The sequence below is a fragment of the Eurosta solidaginis genome, chromosome 4 (assembly GCF_040869045.1).
Source record: "Eurosta solidaginis isolate ZX-2024a chromosome 4, ASM4086904v1, whole genome shotgun sequence".
NCBI classification, from domain to species: Eukaryota; Metazoa; Arthropoda; class Insecta; order Diptera; family Tephritidae; genus Eurosta; species Eurosta solidaginis.
The window spans coordinates 121,449,088-121,464,221 of NC_090322.1; the positions used below are offsets into that span (position 1 = coordinate 121,449,088).

The 15,134-nt window shown below is 36.1% G+C and overlaps 1 protein-coding gene across 5 annotated transcripts in view; it reads right to left on the minus strand.

Annotated features, from left to right (window-relative positions):
* Positions 1–567: 567 nt before the first annotated feature.
* The window catches only part of CoRest (REST corepressor), a 49,177-nt gene continuing 34,610 nt past the window's right edge, over positions 568–15,134 (minus strand). For 4 of the 5 annotated variants that reach the window (XM_067782693.1, XM_067782692.1, XM_067782694.1 and 1 more), the window contains 3 exons: positions 11,342–11,506; positions 10,886–11,272; positions 568–10,807 (listed from right to left, as the gene is read on the minus strand). In XM_067782693.1, the coding sequence (XP_067638794.1) occupies positions 10,709–10,807; positions 10,886–11,272; positions 11,342–11,506 (651 nt within the window). In that variant the 3' untranslated portion in view covers positions 568–10,708. The remainder of the gene's footprint in view (positions 10,808–10,885; positions 11,273–11,341; positions 11,507–15,134) is intronic. The other variant, XR_010952875.1, reaches the window with a different exon arrangement.

A 15,134-nucleotide genomic window follows, 5' to 3' on the forward strand; every position in this document is an offset into this window, starting at 1 on the left:
TTTGGCCACCAACTCCATATAAGACCGACCAGTGTGCGCTGATATGCAGACTACAGGATGCCCTTGGGCGTGAACAGCAAGGTGCCACGAAAGATTTGTAAAAGTTACAGGGGCAACGCATTTTGTGGTTTAGCCCAGAACATCCCTGGCAAGAGTGTGACCGTCATAAAAAGGGATTAGGTACTGGCCCCGGATGGGGTTCGAAACCTTCAGGGAGCAGGAGAATATGGCCCAATCCCGCTGCAAGGATCTCCTGGGAGATGGCAATTTGTAGGGGGAACGCAACAAATTATAATTGGTCGGGTAAGATCTTGAGTCGCTCGGGTACATAGAACCGGCTGCCTGATTTCCTCATAGTTATTAAATCCCTGGGAGGTGGGCACCCTTTAACCAGAATCTATTTTTTCAGCATTTAATTTCTCTCTGTGTAAATGGGTCCATCGCTTCTGAAACTATTTTCCTTGGACAAAGGTGTAAATTATATACTAATATTTCGGGAGTGATTGCACCTATTGAATGGGTGAAGCATTACTAAAAGAAGGCTATCACAAGTAAAACATTATATCATAAGTTTAAGCATTTTTATTTGTAATACACTGGTGTTAGGCATGATAAAAACACTTACGAGGTATAACCGTTCTCCATGCACATTATAATATTTAAAAATCAATCTCAGAAGAAAAAGAAATAAAAAAGTAAACAAAGTAGAATATGGAAATTTGTTTTTGTTTCAGAAAAAAATGTATGTGTGCAGTTGAGAAATTAGAAATTTTTTTTATTGCAAAAAACGTTAATAATGTCAGAAACGGCTATACATTGTAGGTATTTTATCATGGTGTTAAGCATACAATAAAATTGATTTATAGAAATTATAAAGCATGACACACAGTACGACTAAATATATAAAAGTAAACTAAACTGCAATTTATATAAACCAGAACTGTTACAAAACTACAAAGGTATAAATCATATACTAATTACATAAGTATGTTTAACAAATCACAAAAATGAGATACATTGAGAACCCTTGTCTGTATAGCATTTTTACTTGAATATTCAAAATATGAGCATGTAGTTTAGACTGAGGCGATTTGCATGGCATGCAATAAACCTATAGGGGTCGTCGAAATTTTGACACCTCTTGTTGGCTCGAACAAAACAATTATTGTATGACATACATATGTAAGTTGGGCTAAAATGCATTTCGAAGATGTCCAAATGCATTTTTGTGTAAAGTTGCTATCTGAATGGCACTGACATACTGTCGGGAATTGTAAATGTTGTCTAAAATGTATGGCGCATAGTCATAATCAATATAAAATAAGTTTTATATTTAGTTACAACTTTTTTACCAGAGAGCTCATAGAAAATTATATCAAACAGCTGCAACTAAATTTAAAACCTATTTTATTTTGTCTATGACTATGCGCCTATGAGTTTAACCCCTCACGAGAAGCTATTTTGCCGTTATGCAGGGCCTTAAAATGTAACTTATATTCCAATAATTACTTTGTGATGTAGTTTGGTATAGTAGGATATGCTGCATTGAATGAATGAATATCATGTAAAATTCTATGATCAATATAGTCGGAAAATAAATAAACTGTATTTTTATTGAAATCTGAAAACTTAAATAGGGACAATGCACTAAAGTTGGATTGCATTACACTTTCATTAGGGAAAATATTTGAGTGCCATAATTTTGTGTTATATTTGGGCCATGAATGAGGATGACTTGTGATTTTGATTTTTTCTACATATTAGATTTTCTTTCTAACGAAATATTAAAATTTTCATTTCATAAATTTTGTTTTTGACAACAAACAATTTGCTCTTTGCTCTAACAAAAGAGCTGGTGCAAACCGTGAAGCATAAGCGAGACAATATTACAAAATGTTTTTTACACGGTCCCAAGACCCAACATTTATCTACGTAAATAAAGCGTAGAGGTAGGCTCATTGAGCAGAAAGAGGTGAGTAGAGTAAAAATATTTAGCGGCAGAGGTTTTACAGCAACGATGCTTCGACAAATCAGAGCTTATAGATTTACCTGATGGAAAAACAAACATGAAATACTCACAGCTGTATGATCAAACCCGACAATCATTGTTCTAACCTTCTCTGTCTATCCACCTGCCTCTCCTCTACCTAACCCTGTTGTTGTTGTTATTGTTGTTGTAGCAGTGCTTCGCCCCATCCAATAGGTGCGACCGATCACAAATTGTCCACAATATCCTCTAACGGGAGTCCAAGGAAACTTGCTGTTTCAACAGGGGCGGTCCATAATGAGAGGGGTGTTACGAGGTGTTGGTTCCACATTACAATTGAAGAGATGGTTGGTGTCATGTGGGGAGACATTTCAAGCAGAGCATACATTTTGTTTGTCGGGGTTGATTCTGGATAGGTAACAGTTTAACCTGTTACAGTATCCAGATCGAAATTGAGCTAGAGAGACTCGCGTTTCCCTAGGGAGTGTGCGTGCCTCTTCTGCAAGTTTATGGTATTGTTATTTGAACACCTAACCTTCTTCTTCCTCTCTTATTTCTTTCTTCCCCCTATGCATTTTCTAGTTTACCATAATCGTATCATTCAATTTCCCTTTCATTCTACCATGAATCTTCGCGCTTTTGCTCTTATCCAAGTTTAAGTCTCACCATTGCTCTTAATCTTATCCTTATGTTATTCTTACTCTTCCTGTTAACCTATTTTTACTATTTTATCTCAAACTATTACCCTTATTCGTACATTTACTCTTCCTCTCGTTCTCATTACATTTCTGACTTCAATCCAACTTCCTCTACTTTTCCTTCCCATTTCCTCTTCTTTTTTCTTTCATGTCTCCGTTTCCAATGTGGAGATATATTGAGTTTGGCTTTTTTCCGCGCATTAAGTACATTACTAAGAAAAAAATATAGAAAAACAGTACAAAAAATTTCCCCTCCCTTCTACTATAAAATTCATGAACGGCTTATGACTTGCAAATTTTTGTTGTTGTACTACTGACTTCACCTATCTGGATTTATTGCGTCAAGGTGCAGACATTAGATTAAGATTGATCTTGTTTAGTTAGTGGCCATCAACATTGAATGATAAATTTTAATGTTATGTCACAGTTCCGAATGAAAAGTGGAAATTTTAGAACTTCTTATGTCATAGAAGAATTTTTTTGTTCGATCCAACAAAAGCAATCTTAATTTTGACGGTACGTCATTGGTTGTAGTATTGCCCAGCTTAATGTAGGTTTGGAAAAAAATTTAATAGACGGAACTTAAATGCCTTTTTTGATTTCCTTCAATACACGCGAAACAGTTAAAATATTTTTTTGGAAAGCTTTAAAATATTACCAAAAAGGGAACAACATATTTAAATCACAATTTAGTTTTTGAATTATGTAATATCATGAGCTTGGGCAAACTAGAAATTATGTATTTTATTTGAACTTATTGATTTATTAAAACATAAATAAAAACAAGGAAAATCCGAGATGGTGTCTGCTTAAATTTCGGGATAGTGCCCATGTTTATTAAAAAAGATATATACTTGAAGCTTCATTTGTGGTATCGTCAAAAACACTAAGTTTTACGAATATAAATCATATTTTGGGCACATAAAAAAAAATTCGGCAGCACTTAATACTTAATACGCTTCTATAGAGATGTCAGCAGGAAAAATACATCCATGCATTATTATTAAACTATCGATGCATCGAAATGTACAGTTATGGATCAGAATAAAACTAAGATCAAAATGACTTATTTACAAATTATGATTATTTATTTTTAATAATTTTTGTTTATATTTAAGTAGCTCGATTGCTGATTCGTGTTATAAAACCTTTACTCATGAAGCGTAAACTTTTTGTGAACACGGTGAGAGAAGCGTTGTAAACTGCTAAGGGCAATTGCAGAATGGCAAGTTAAATTTTTAATTCAGAGTTAACCTGACATGAGGGGTTAAACTCATACATTTTTCACAAATTTTTTAAATGAACTCTGAATTAAAAACAAAAACCAACCATTCTGCAAGTGGGCCTAAAACTTTAGGATGTGTTGGAGCGCCAAATAATAACAGCGATATTGCTACAATGCTTCTTAATCGATATAAGCAACAATACTCAAGCTGATAAAGTGCCGCATTAGCATAGTGGAAATTTTTCATTTCATTCAACAAACGCTGGGCGCAGGAAAAGTAAAAGCCCCGACAATAAGCACTTTTTCATATAGATGAGTTTAACACAAGCTTATGCATTATGAGTAGATTGCACGCATTTTTATGGAGAACGGTAGAATGAGCGACACTGGCGCCATCTGATAATAAAAAGTAGCCATCTCCCAAATTTTGTTACAAGCAAAGCATAAGAAGAAGGATGTGACATTTGTTTTGGTTAAGGGTGTTGACACACTTTGCAAGTGAAATTATTTTTCCCACTGGTTGGTAAATTTTCTAACATTTTTCGCAAGTAAAAACTGCAATATAACAATCGAATACGACACAAAATATTATGACGATCATGAGTAACACTAAGTGATACTCACATCCCTAGTCTGATGCTAAGTAAATTAAGTCACAACAACAATAAAGCAGACAGTCACTTGTATCTACATAAACGAATCAATCATTATGTCTACACATATGTACGTATACGCAGCTGAGAAGCAACGCACAAGCGCATGCAGATAACTTATCTGAAATGCTCCTAAAGGTATGCAATTGTGATTGGGGAAGTGTCGCTCACACATACAAGCGCATGGGGTATGAGAGAAGCTATAAAAACTATACATCTGTAGTTGTGCTGAGAAATTTATAACTGACTAAGAAAAATTCTGGAAGGTCCTAGAAGATGCCACAAGGAAATCATAGAGTATAAAAGCATCAGCGGTAGAGGCGCTATAGTCAGTTTCGATTAAAACGCTATCTAGCGAGCAATAGCAGTATAGTCAGTTTGGTTATTAAGCAAAGTATAAGTGTTATTGTGCAGTACTTTAATAAAGGCCATTTTTCCATTATTCAGTATTGGAGTTATTTATTCAACAATCTAGCGATACGAACGTTGGCAGAAGATTGCAAATAAGGGGAATTGCAGCAAATTCGTTACAATTGGTGTCAGAAGAGGAATTGTTGAATAAATTCCGAAGATTTGGAATACAACTTGGACATGGCAAAGTTGAGTGAATTGACGATCTAGCAACTGAAGGAGTTGGAAGTCCGTGGATTGGCTACTTCTGGCGATAAATCCCAGCTACAAAAACGACTAAGTGTAGCTATGGTATTTGAAGGAATCTACAATGCTGAGGAGTATGTCTTTGATCATGATAGCGACAAAACAACAACAAAAATGGAAGAAAAAACGAAACACCGCAGACAGTGACGAGCAAAATATCTGTACAAACATCGACAATGGCATCTCAGCTGGAGTTACAGGAGGCACGCATTTCAGAAATGGCGTCGCAAATGTCATCTCAATTGGAAGAACAGAAGACGTATATGTCATCTCAACTGGAAGCGCAAGAGGCACGTATATCTGGAATGTCGACAAAAATTTCGGAACAGGTATCATCGCAGCTCTTTGCGAAACTGGAAGAGCAGGATGCAAAAATTTTACAACTCGAGGACAAAAGTGATGCCGAGATAGAAGCGTTGAAAGGTCTTATGCAACAGTTACAACTAAATCGCCCAGCTGTTCCAGCGAGCAATCCGAAGGTAAAAACTCCATCTTTTGACGGCTCTGTTCCTTTCGAGGTATTCAAGCTTCAATTTGAGAAGACGTCAGCAGTGAACAACTGGAATGCTGAAGATAAAGTTGCTGCTCTATTCGTAGCATTGAAGGGGCCAGCAGCCGAAATCCTACAGACGATTCCCGAGGGAGAGCGGAACAACTATGAAGCATTGATGGCCGCTGTCGAGACACGTTATGGAAGCGAGCATAGAAAACAGATATACCAAATCGAGTTGCAAAACCGTTACCAAAAAGCAAATGAGACGTTACAGGAGTTTGCTTCGGATGTTGAAAGATTGGCTCATCTTGCAAATGCGGACGCACCCATGGACTACACTGAAAGGGTAAAGATTCAGAGCTTTATTAACGGCATACGGGACGTCGAAACGAAGCGAGCCACATAGGCGAACCCAAAGCCAACATTTGCTGAAACGGTATCCCATGCACTGACACTGGAAACAGCGTCACTTTTGAGGAAGCCCGCATACAAAGCTCATCGCGTGGAAGTGGAAAGACCAGATTGGGTAGACACAATTTTGGAAGCACTGAAGGGATTACAACAAAACAATGCCGGAGTTATGAAGTGTTTCAAGTGCGGTTACCCAAGTCACATTGGACGTCATTGCAGCACCGGTCATGGTAGTTCCAACTTGGCTGGTCGTAAACGCAAAGCTGGAGGAGATAAACAAGAGCGAGTCAAATGTAAAGATCGAGAACTTGCCCCAGCTATTGAATGTCGTGTGATACCTATATCGCAAACTGGAAGGAAATCGAGCAGTCTTACCGTCAAAGGAAATTTGGATGGCAAGGAGCGTGTACTGACTGTAGATACGGGCGCATCTCATTCTTTGATCCGATCTGATTTGGTCAATAGGAAAGTAAAGCCATTACCTGGAGCAATATTGCGTACGATTACTGGCGAGTATAACCAAGTCCAGGGAGAAGTGGTATGTGAAGTCTTAATTGGGGAGGTCATGGTTCTACACAAATTCGTTGTGGCAGAGATCGTTGATGAAGTCATATTGGAGAAGGGTTATGAGAAGGGTTATGCAGTATAAGAACCAGGATATACCAATTAACTTCAAGTTGGAGAAAGGGTTCAGTAGTAATCGAGTAATGGTGGAAAAGACTCGACAAAGGCCACGAAAGTCAAAAGAAAAGGTTGATGGATCGAATGGGCCAAATAAAGCGAAATTAAAAGTACCTGCGAGAAAAAGACCGGCATTGACAAACCCTAATGGACGCACTAAAACGACTGAAAGAATTTTCCAGAAAAAATGCAGGGGTGGTTTCAAGCCAGCGCGCACTACTGTTGTGAAACGTCAAGACGATACTGATGATGTAAAGTCAATGCGTCAAGATCAAGCTCTGCGAAGTAGTTCTTCATTGGCCAAGCAACAGAGTGCGAGGGAACGATCCAGGATAATGAGTAGTAAGATGAAACACAGGTACGACAAGGAAAATAATTCGGAAGTTTTCCGGGAGGGAGATTTGGTACTGCTATACAACCCTCACCGGCGGAAAGGTGTTCCAGCCAAATTTCGGTGCAGTTGTAAAGGCCCGTACAAGGTTGTGAAGAAGATCAGCGATACCATCTACCGCATACAATGCATTGGGAAACCACGGACTAGAAGAGTGGTACATTTGGAGATGCTAGCGGCATTTAGATCGGGAGATTTGTCTGATCGTGATGATCAGACTTAGGTGGAGGGCAGTGTGACGATCATGAGTAACACTAAGTGATACTCACATCCCTAGTCTGATGCTAAGTAAATTAAGTCACAACAACAATAAAGCAGACAGTCACTTGTATCTACATAAACGAATCAATCATTATGTCTACACATATGTACGTATACGCAGCTGAGAAGCAACGCACAAGCACATGCAAATAACTTATCTGAAATGCTCCTAAAGGTATGCAATTGTGATTGGGGAAGTGTCGCTCACACATACAAGCGCATGGGGTATGAGAGAAGCTATAAAAACTATACATCTGTAGTTGTAGCTGAGAAATTTATAACTGACTAAGAAAAATTCTGGAAGGTCCTAGAAGATGCCACAAGGAAATCATAGAGTATAAAAGCATCAGCGGTAGAGGCGCTATAGTCAGTTTCGATTAAAACGCTATCTAGCGAGCAATAGCAGTATAGTCAGTTTGGTTATTAAGGAGTACTTTAATAAAGGCCATTTTTCCATTATTCAATATTGGAGTTATTTATTCAACAATTTAGCGATACGAACGTTGGCAGAAGATTGCAAATAAGGGGAATTGCAGCAAATTCGTTACAATATGTTAGCAAGTATTTTTGTTGTATAGGGAGAATGTTTACAAAAGTGCTTCGCGAACGTTTGTATGTGAATGGGCAAGGCGTAATAAACTTCAATTGCCAAGTCTGAAGTTCTTTCATAGTTACAAACGCAACATCTTGGTTGATTGTGGCGATGTTATTGGAATGCATAAAGGGCGAATTAATGGTGACTTATAACCATAAAGCCATAACCAGATAAAACAGCTGATCACACCTACCTTATGGAAATCAATGTAATCGAGTTAGCGTTATGGTATGGCACCATTAATCGATTGCATTGATTTCCATAAGGTAGGTTCGATCAGCCGTTTTATGTGGTTATGGCTTTATGGTTATAAGTCACCATTAATTCGCCCTTAAGCTTGTGTTAAGCGCCTCTTTATGAAAAATGTCATTGTGTCACGGCCTTAACACTGCTGCGAAAACTGCAACTGGAACACACCCATATTTTTTTATTTAGTTTTTGTTATGGTTAAAATTGAAATTCTTAAAAGTAAATTAATGATCATGATGTTGAAACAATACTATTTTGAGTTTCAGTGCTATGTTTTCAGCATGGCTGTTCATCGGCTTTTTCGACGCGTCAGAGGGCATGATGCACCAGTGCTTGCACTGTATTATATTTGTATTTCTTTATTAAACTGAAAATCATATTACTGGCGAAATAATTATTAAAGTGGGACAAATACTTTTGATGGTTGAATGTTCTGCAGCAGGTATATTCGCGTTTTATGAAAAAGTGAAATGATACAAAATTTTAATGTTTCCATTTTTTCACTTTATATTTTCGATTGTGATTGTGTTAAAGTTGACTAGAGTTTAACCTACCTTGCCACTTTGGTCGATAACATATATTTTTTGCTCATCTCAGTATAAGCGGCTTAAATGGCATTGTTAAACTCTAGTCAACTTTAGCTGTAGTTTTAACTGGCATTGAAAAATCAGACCTAGGACTGGGAAACGTTTCTAATTAAGGTACTATTACTCTACGTAACATAGACTTGTCTCTCTCTTTAGTCTCGAACACTGTAACGAAACCGTAAAAAGTTGCGTTTAATTCATGGCTCTTTTTTCTCCTGTAAAACCCAAAATTCATTTTAATTTTTTCATTCAACGTATATGGGTAAAAAGTTGTGTAAAGCTTATAAAATAGTTTTTACACAGCATGAGTTTCACAGTTAGCTTAAAAAACGACCGATATATCAATGTATCGATTAGTTACCGATTGGAAATTTTTAATGCATCAAAGCAAAGCATGCGTAACAATGTATCAATATTTTTCTGACAAGCCTGAAATTGTTAACGAAAAGAATTCAAGTGGCCTTAAAATTTTATTTCCAAAAAATGTGTTTGAAGAAGAGAAATTGTAAAAAGCTACTTGACATCAAGGAGTTTTTAATTAAACTCATAACCTGTGTGAATTCATACAAGTGGCGAATGTTTAAAAAAAAAAAAAAAACCGTTCACTATAGTAAACAGCTTGGATCACTTGTTAAATCGCTGTTCGATTACTTAAATTATTTGCCCAATAGTGTTTTTCAAACATTTTTTTAACGACTGGCATATTTCTTTAATTATATATTTTATAATGTTTGCCTAGCTCGCTGCTCATATTTTCTCTACTAACTTAATTTCAAAAATGATTAATAATATGTAGTCGGATTTTTTGTACACGCATTTAAAAGAAAAGTTGGTTTCAAATACACACGCGCAGTTCATGGTGCTTCATTTCCTTTTACCGCGAAAAAAAATACATTCTCTGGCCATTCGCGATAGCCATTCTCCCTGTCAGCTATTAGTTGACGGTAGGTATGGGAATGGAGGAATAGAAAGATTTTTCACTTGTATGAATTCACAATGCTCATAACAGAACTCAGATTTAATTGTGATTTCACTATATATAATAATAGCGTTTTCTTTTTTTCTCTATTTTGTTCTATTCTAAAAAGCCTAGGGGTATTTTGTTCTTTTGTGAAAATTGTTGCCTGCTCGCAACGCTAAAGCGTTACACTTTTACCCTGCAAAAAATGACGTGACAGTGTAACCCTGCTAAACCAGCTGATCGTGACAATTAATTTTCGTAACTTCATACATTTTTAGCGAAGACAATTGGAATAGAGGCAATAATTGCTAATGAATTATTGACAGCGCGTTTGTGAAAATCAGCTGATACAAGGGGTAGCAATTTATGTTCTTTTCGTGGACTATACAAGTTGAGCATTTTCTGGGATAGGAGCAACTCTATTATGGTTTTACCATTTACTTAGGCAACAATTTTTTCAGAAAAGAAAACGCTAAAAAGGATTCAAATAAACAAGAAGATAATGTGATACAATTTTGTTGAAAAGGTGTTTTCTTTTTTATCTAACCGTTATGTCTATAAGAATAACGCTACGTTTGTTTGATACCGCAATTTCAGTAAATCATGCATGTTTCACTGTTTTAAATTTACTTTAAGGATAGTACGACGAATCGTCAATTAGTTAATACATATATCTATATGTATATATATATTCGTATATTTTATTTGTAGTTTAATGAATGCATTTAACTTGTTAAGGCGTATCAAACACCGCACCTGCATTGTTTTGCATTATAAAATGCTCAATCTTTGTTTTAGTTATGCTCCTTCTCCGCTGCATTGAATTTTTAAAATTAAAGGCGTGTAATATTTTGATCATTTAAGTTGTGCTCGCTTTGGGAAACTCTTGTCCGCCAACACCTAAGGCAAACTTTTTAGATGGCGGAGGTAAAACTGTTTGATCAGTATCTAAATCAATCTGGAATGAAATTTCAACACCAAAATAGGAAAGTAACTATAACAAAAAATAATACAAGGGAAATGTTTGCCTCCTCACCTCCATTATAACATTATCCTTTTGTGAACTATTATTGCTGCTATTAAATTTAGACTCATCGTTAGTGGATTTGGAAACAGTTGTTTCGCTTGAGGTTGTGTTATCCGATTCATCAGCAATGCCAGAAGAAGCACCACCTGCTTCACCCGTTGTACCAGTTGCTCCAGATATGTCTCTTTTTTTTACATCTTCATTTTTGGTGCTGACATTACTGGTATCAACAGTAGCTGCAGAAGCAGTAGCAGCAGTAGCAGTAGTAGCCAACGCTTCCTCTTTCTCGGCTTCATATTTTTTTAGTTCTTGATCTAAGTTATAACGTCGACGGTTGCTAACGAAAAAGGTGCGTACGTGAGTTTCTGTCTTCGTTCCAATTGTTTCGGCTATTGTCTATTTAAATAATATTTTTTTCATAAACATTTAATCATTTGCCTTAGGCTTATTGAAATATTCAATTACTTGGAAGTCCTTGCCATACTTTCGTACACCCTGCACAACGAGTAAAGCTTCATCATTGGACCAACGAGAATTGATGCGATTGGCGTTCTCAGCGGGTCGTATGTCTTCCAATCCTTCTGAATTCGTACGCTTAAGCGCCGAAATATTTTGTTTATTTAACTGTACCTGAAAGTCAAATTAATAATTAAATAAGAACAAAGCATTTGCAATGCGTTTCATCTGATGACTGAAGCTGATGATGTTATGAATAGATGAACGTCCTTGAAAACGGTTATAGGTTTTTATATATGAAGCGGGTTTCAAAATGTCCAGACTCATTTCTTTTGGTGGAAAAAAATTTCGCCTCATTATTCATTTTCTGGTCATAATAGCACAATCTATTAGACGAACGTTTAAATTCCGGTCTTGATAAAGAAGTGGAAAACATAGGTCTTGCATTGAACGAGACCAAAGAAACAATATTGATGCTCTTCTCCTGATCAAAGAAACAATCGGCGCATTGGCATCTGGGCAGCAGTTAAGAACTTCATCTATTTGGGACCCGCAAGACCAATAGCACCAGTGAACCTAACGAAGAATCATGATGCGGGCCTGTGTAAACAAATATTACATAATCATCGAACAAGAACAATATACATATTCATACCTCTGGGTTTGAAATTAGGACGATGTCGCAGATTATTCGCGGGATATCTATCTTGAAGGATTATAGTCCTTCTCGTAATACCCATGAGTAGCGAAACTTGCCCTCAACGAATGATAGCGAAATAAATTTCTATGAAAGGATGCAACAACCGGAAGGAAAGTGCACACTTTATTCTGATTTCAGTTCGTTGCTTTTTTCTCCTCTTAGTTTTATTTTAATGGAAACTATCCACGGGGTGTTTGAACTACATATGCTTTAATGCGAAGTCATACCACCTCAGATATTTCTGCGAACTCCTATTTTGTGAGCTAAAATAGTCGCAGCAATGAAATTTTACAAAAAATCCCCGAGCGATTTTTGAGAAAACTGAATTTTAGTGCGTCTTCATGTAACATCAATTGCATGGTTCGACAGTGAAAATATGCTTTTGACGAAATATAACTCAATTTGTAGGTCTAGTCATTGACATAGACCGTACATACTCAATACATTTTTTTCATTGCTGTGCATATTTTAGCTCACAAAACAGGGATTCGAAAAAAAGCTCAGGTGGTTTGACTTCGAATTAAAACGTATTTCAGGCCCCGTGTATTTTAATTTAACTTTTATACGCCTTTTTTTAAATTGTTTTTGTTTTTAGTTATGTCATGGTATAGCGCAATTCCGGGAACTTGTGTGGATTTTCCTCCTCTTATAAATTCACTATACAGACTTTTATTAAGTATACAAACAATGCTGCCCTAGATTTGATGAAACATGCAGAGTTCAAATTGGGTCAAAATAAAGTTGACAAACTGTACTGGACTAGAAAGGTGCCAATATTTACCTTAAACCCTTTCCGTTTTTTAGTTTCTCTGGAAAAAGGGCCCTATTTGACAAGTTTTTGTTGGGTGGTTCCATGAAAAAAGGATACTTTTGGCACGGGGATAAAAGATAGTGTTGATTCAAATGTCGTAAAAACCTTCAGTCAACATAAAAATATTACATTTAATCTTTAAAGCCATTTTCATCACTTTTTTCTTCATAAAATATAAAGTATTGATCAAGGCAAATCCATACCAGGTGGTGTCCAAGCGAATTCAACCAATTCGCTGTGCAGAAGAATGCCAAGTCAAAAAAAAAAATTGAATTGATTTCGATTAACTGACATATTAAAGCACAAGACGCTGTATGGAAAATAATCAAGAAGAAGTAATCAGCTGTTAGGATAACAACACCTGTAGTGGAATTCAGTAACTTATAACGATGCGATTTGTCGAGATTTTAATTAACGATTTCGTCACTTGCCTTATCGATTGTACTATTCACTAACTTAGTTTTAACGACTCGAAATAAATGGCATTTAAATTTCGTTTTAATAGTAGAAAGGTGGCAGCACAGCTTAACGAAACCTAAAAAATACGAAAAGCACAAAAGGAATGGCAAAAATAAATAAATTCCGTATACTAACTGTTTTTAAAAGGTATTATTGTGAAGTTTTTACCTATTTTAACAAAAGGTAAGTAAATGCGGTATTAATTTCTTTTTTTTTCTCTGTTGACATCGCAGTTATTCTTGTACCCCTTAATTGACCATCAAGTTGAGATCCAAGTCTGGGGTTTGTCGGTACAGCTTTCGAAACTCTGTTGCATGTATTATCTACTTATCTAAGAAGGTGTCTGTCCACTGGCGATGGACTTAGTAATTCTTCATCTTGTGACAAAACGTACGCCAAGTACTCAAATGCCACTTGATTTATATATAAAGCTGCTTTTCCTGTTTGAATGTATTTAATTAAAGTTCCGATTTTCTTTTTTAACTAAAATTGCCAGAAATATTAACTTCATGATTTATAACGCAGCCAATTTACTTGCCGTTTATTTAACACAGCTGATCGTCATAAACAAATATCGATACAAAATACCCTGCTAGACAGAGCTGATGGAAACTCCAACACATTAACAGAATTTTTGACATCACTAATACACTCGCATACATGTTTCCTTCTATTCCTATGGAAAACCATGGTATGGGTGTGTATGCATACACGTATACAAAATGTTTACATCAGGTTCGTCATGTCGCTTCTAACAACCTGATAGAAACTTTGCTTTACGCTGTGATGTAAATTTCCATCAGCCATATCTGTCAATTGATGCCTCAAATGACTGATAGCTGTCTAGCAGGGTAGTTACTGAATAACGAAATCGTTATGGTTATCGATTCGCAAATAAAGCAATGGCAAATGTGCTTAAAAGAGTATTAGCTTTGTACCACTATTGACAAAAAAAGTTAAAAGTTGTAATTGTAAATTTTGAAAATCCTTTGATATTTTATTTCTTACACATTGTCACAAACTCGTTAAAACTTTATGCAACAATTCATTTTTGACTTATTTGAAGTGGTAAGGAATTATTCAACAATGAAGTATGTCCCACCCGAGACAGGTAGGTAGAAATCGTTTTAGGAGTGGGTAGGCATTTCCCTATAATTTAACAGGGATATCAACTAGTTACGTCCAGTAGAAATTTTTATGAAGTAGGTTTTTCCCATGGCCCTTGAATCTGAGTCATAGCATTAGAAAGTAAAACTTTTACGAATTTTTCGTTAATCATATTTATTTAGCCCATGAAATAATTCCATGACTTCCACCATATTTTGACCCTTTCGAATGCTTTATTTACTAGAAATAACATTTCCCACTCGTGACACCTATATTTTAGATTATAGCAATAAAATTAGTAGAAATAAACTAATTACATTTTAGCTTTGGATTTCCTAAAGTTCGTTTATCTAAAAATATTTAAACAAAACAAGCTACTTCCATTTATTTGCAGAGTTTAAACATTATACTAGTATCGTCCGGGGCTGAAAATTCGACCAATAAAATTTCTTAGATAAGGTTGATATCCCTTACTTAAAGCTTTTACCGAGATTTCTATACAACACGGTGTTTATGTGGAGTAGCTTCAAACCAAATTTCACTACGCACTGATGCGATTATATTGAAATCGGCGAAAAGCTTATTAAAATAGGATAAGCCATGCAAATGGGCTACACCAAAATATTAAAGTATATCGTCGGCTTAGGCCCGCATGCAAAACACCGCAAGTCATTTTTCACACGGAATTAATTTGTCCAAGAAAGGTATGTGTGTCTTTAAACTCC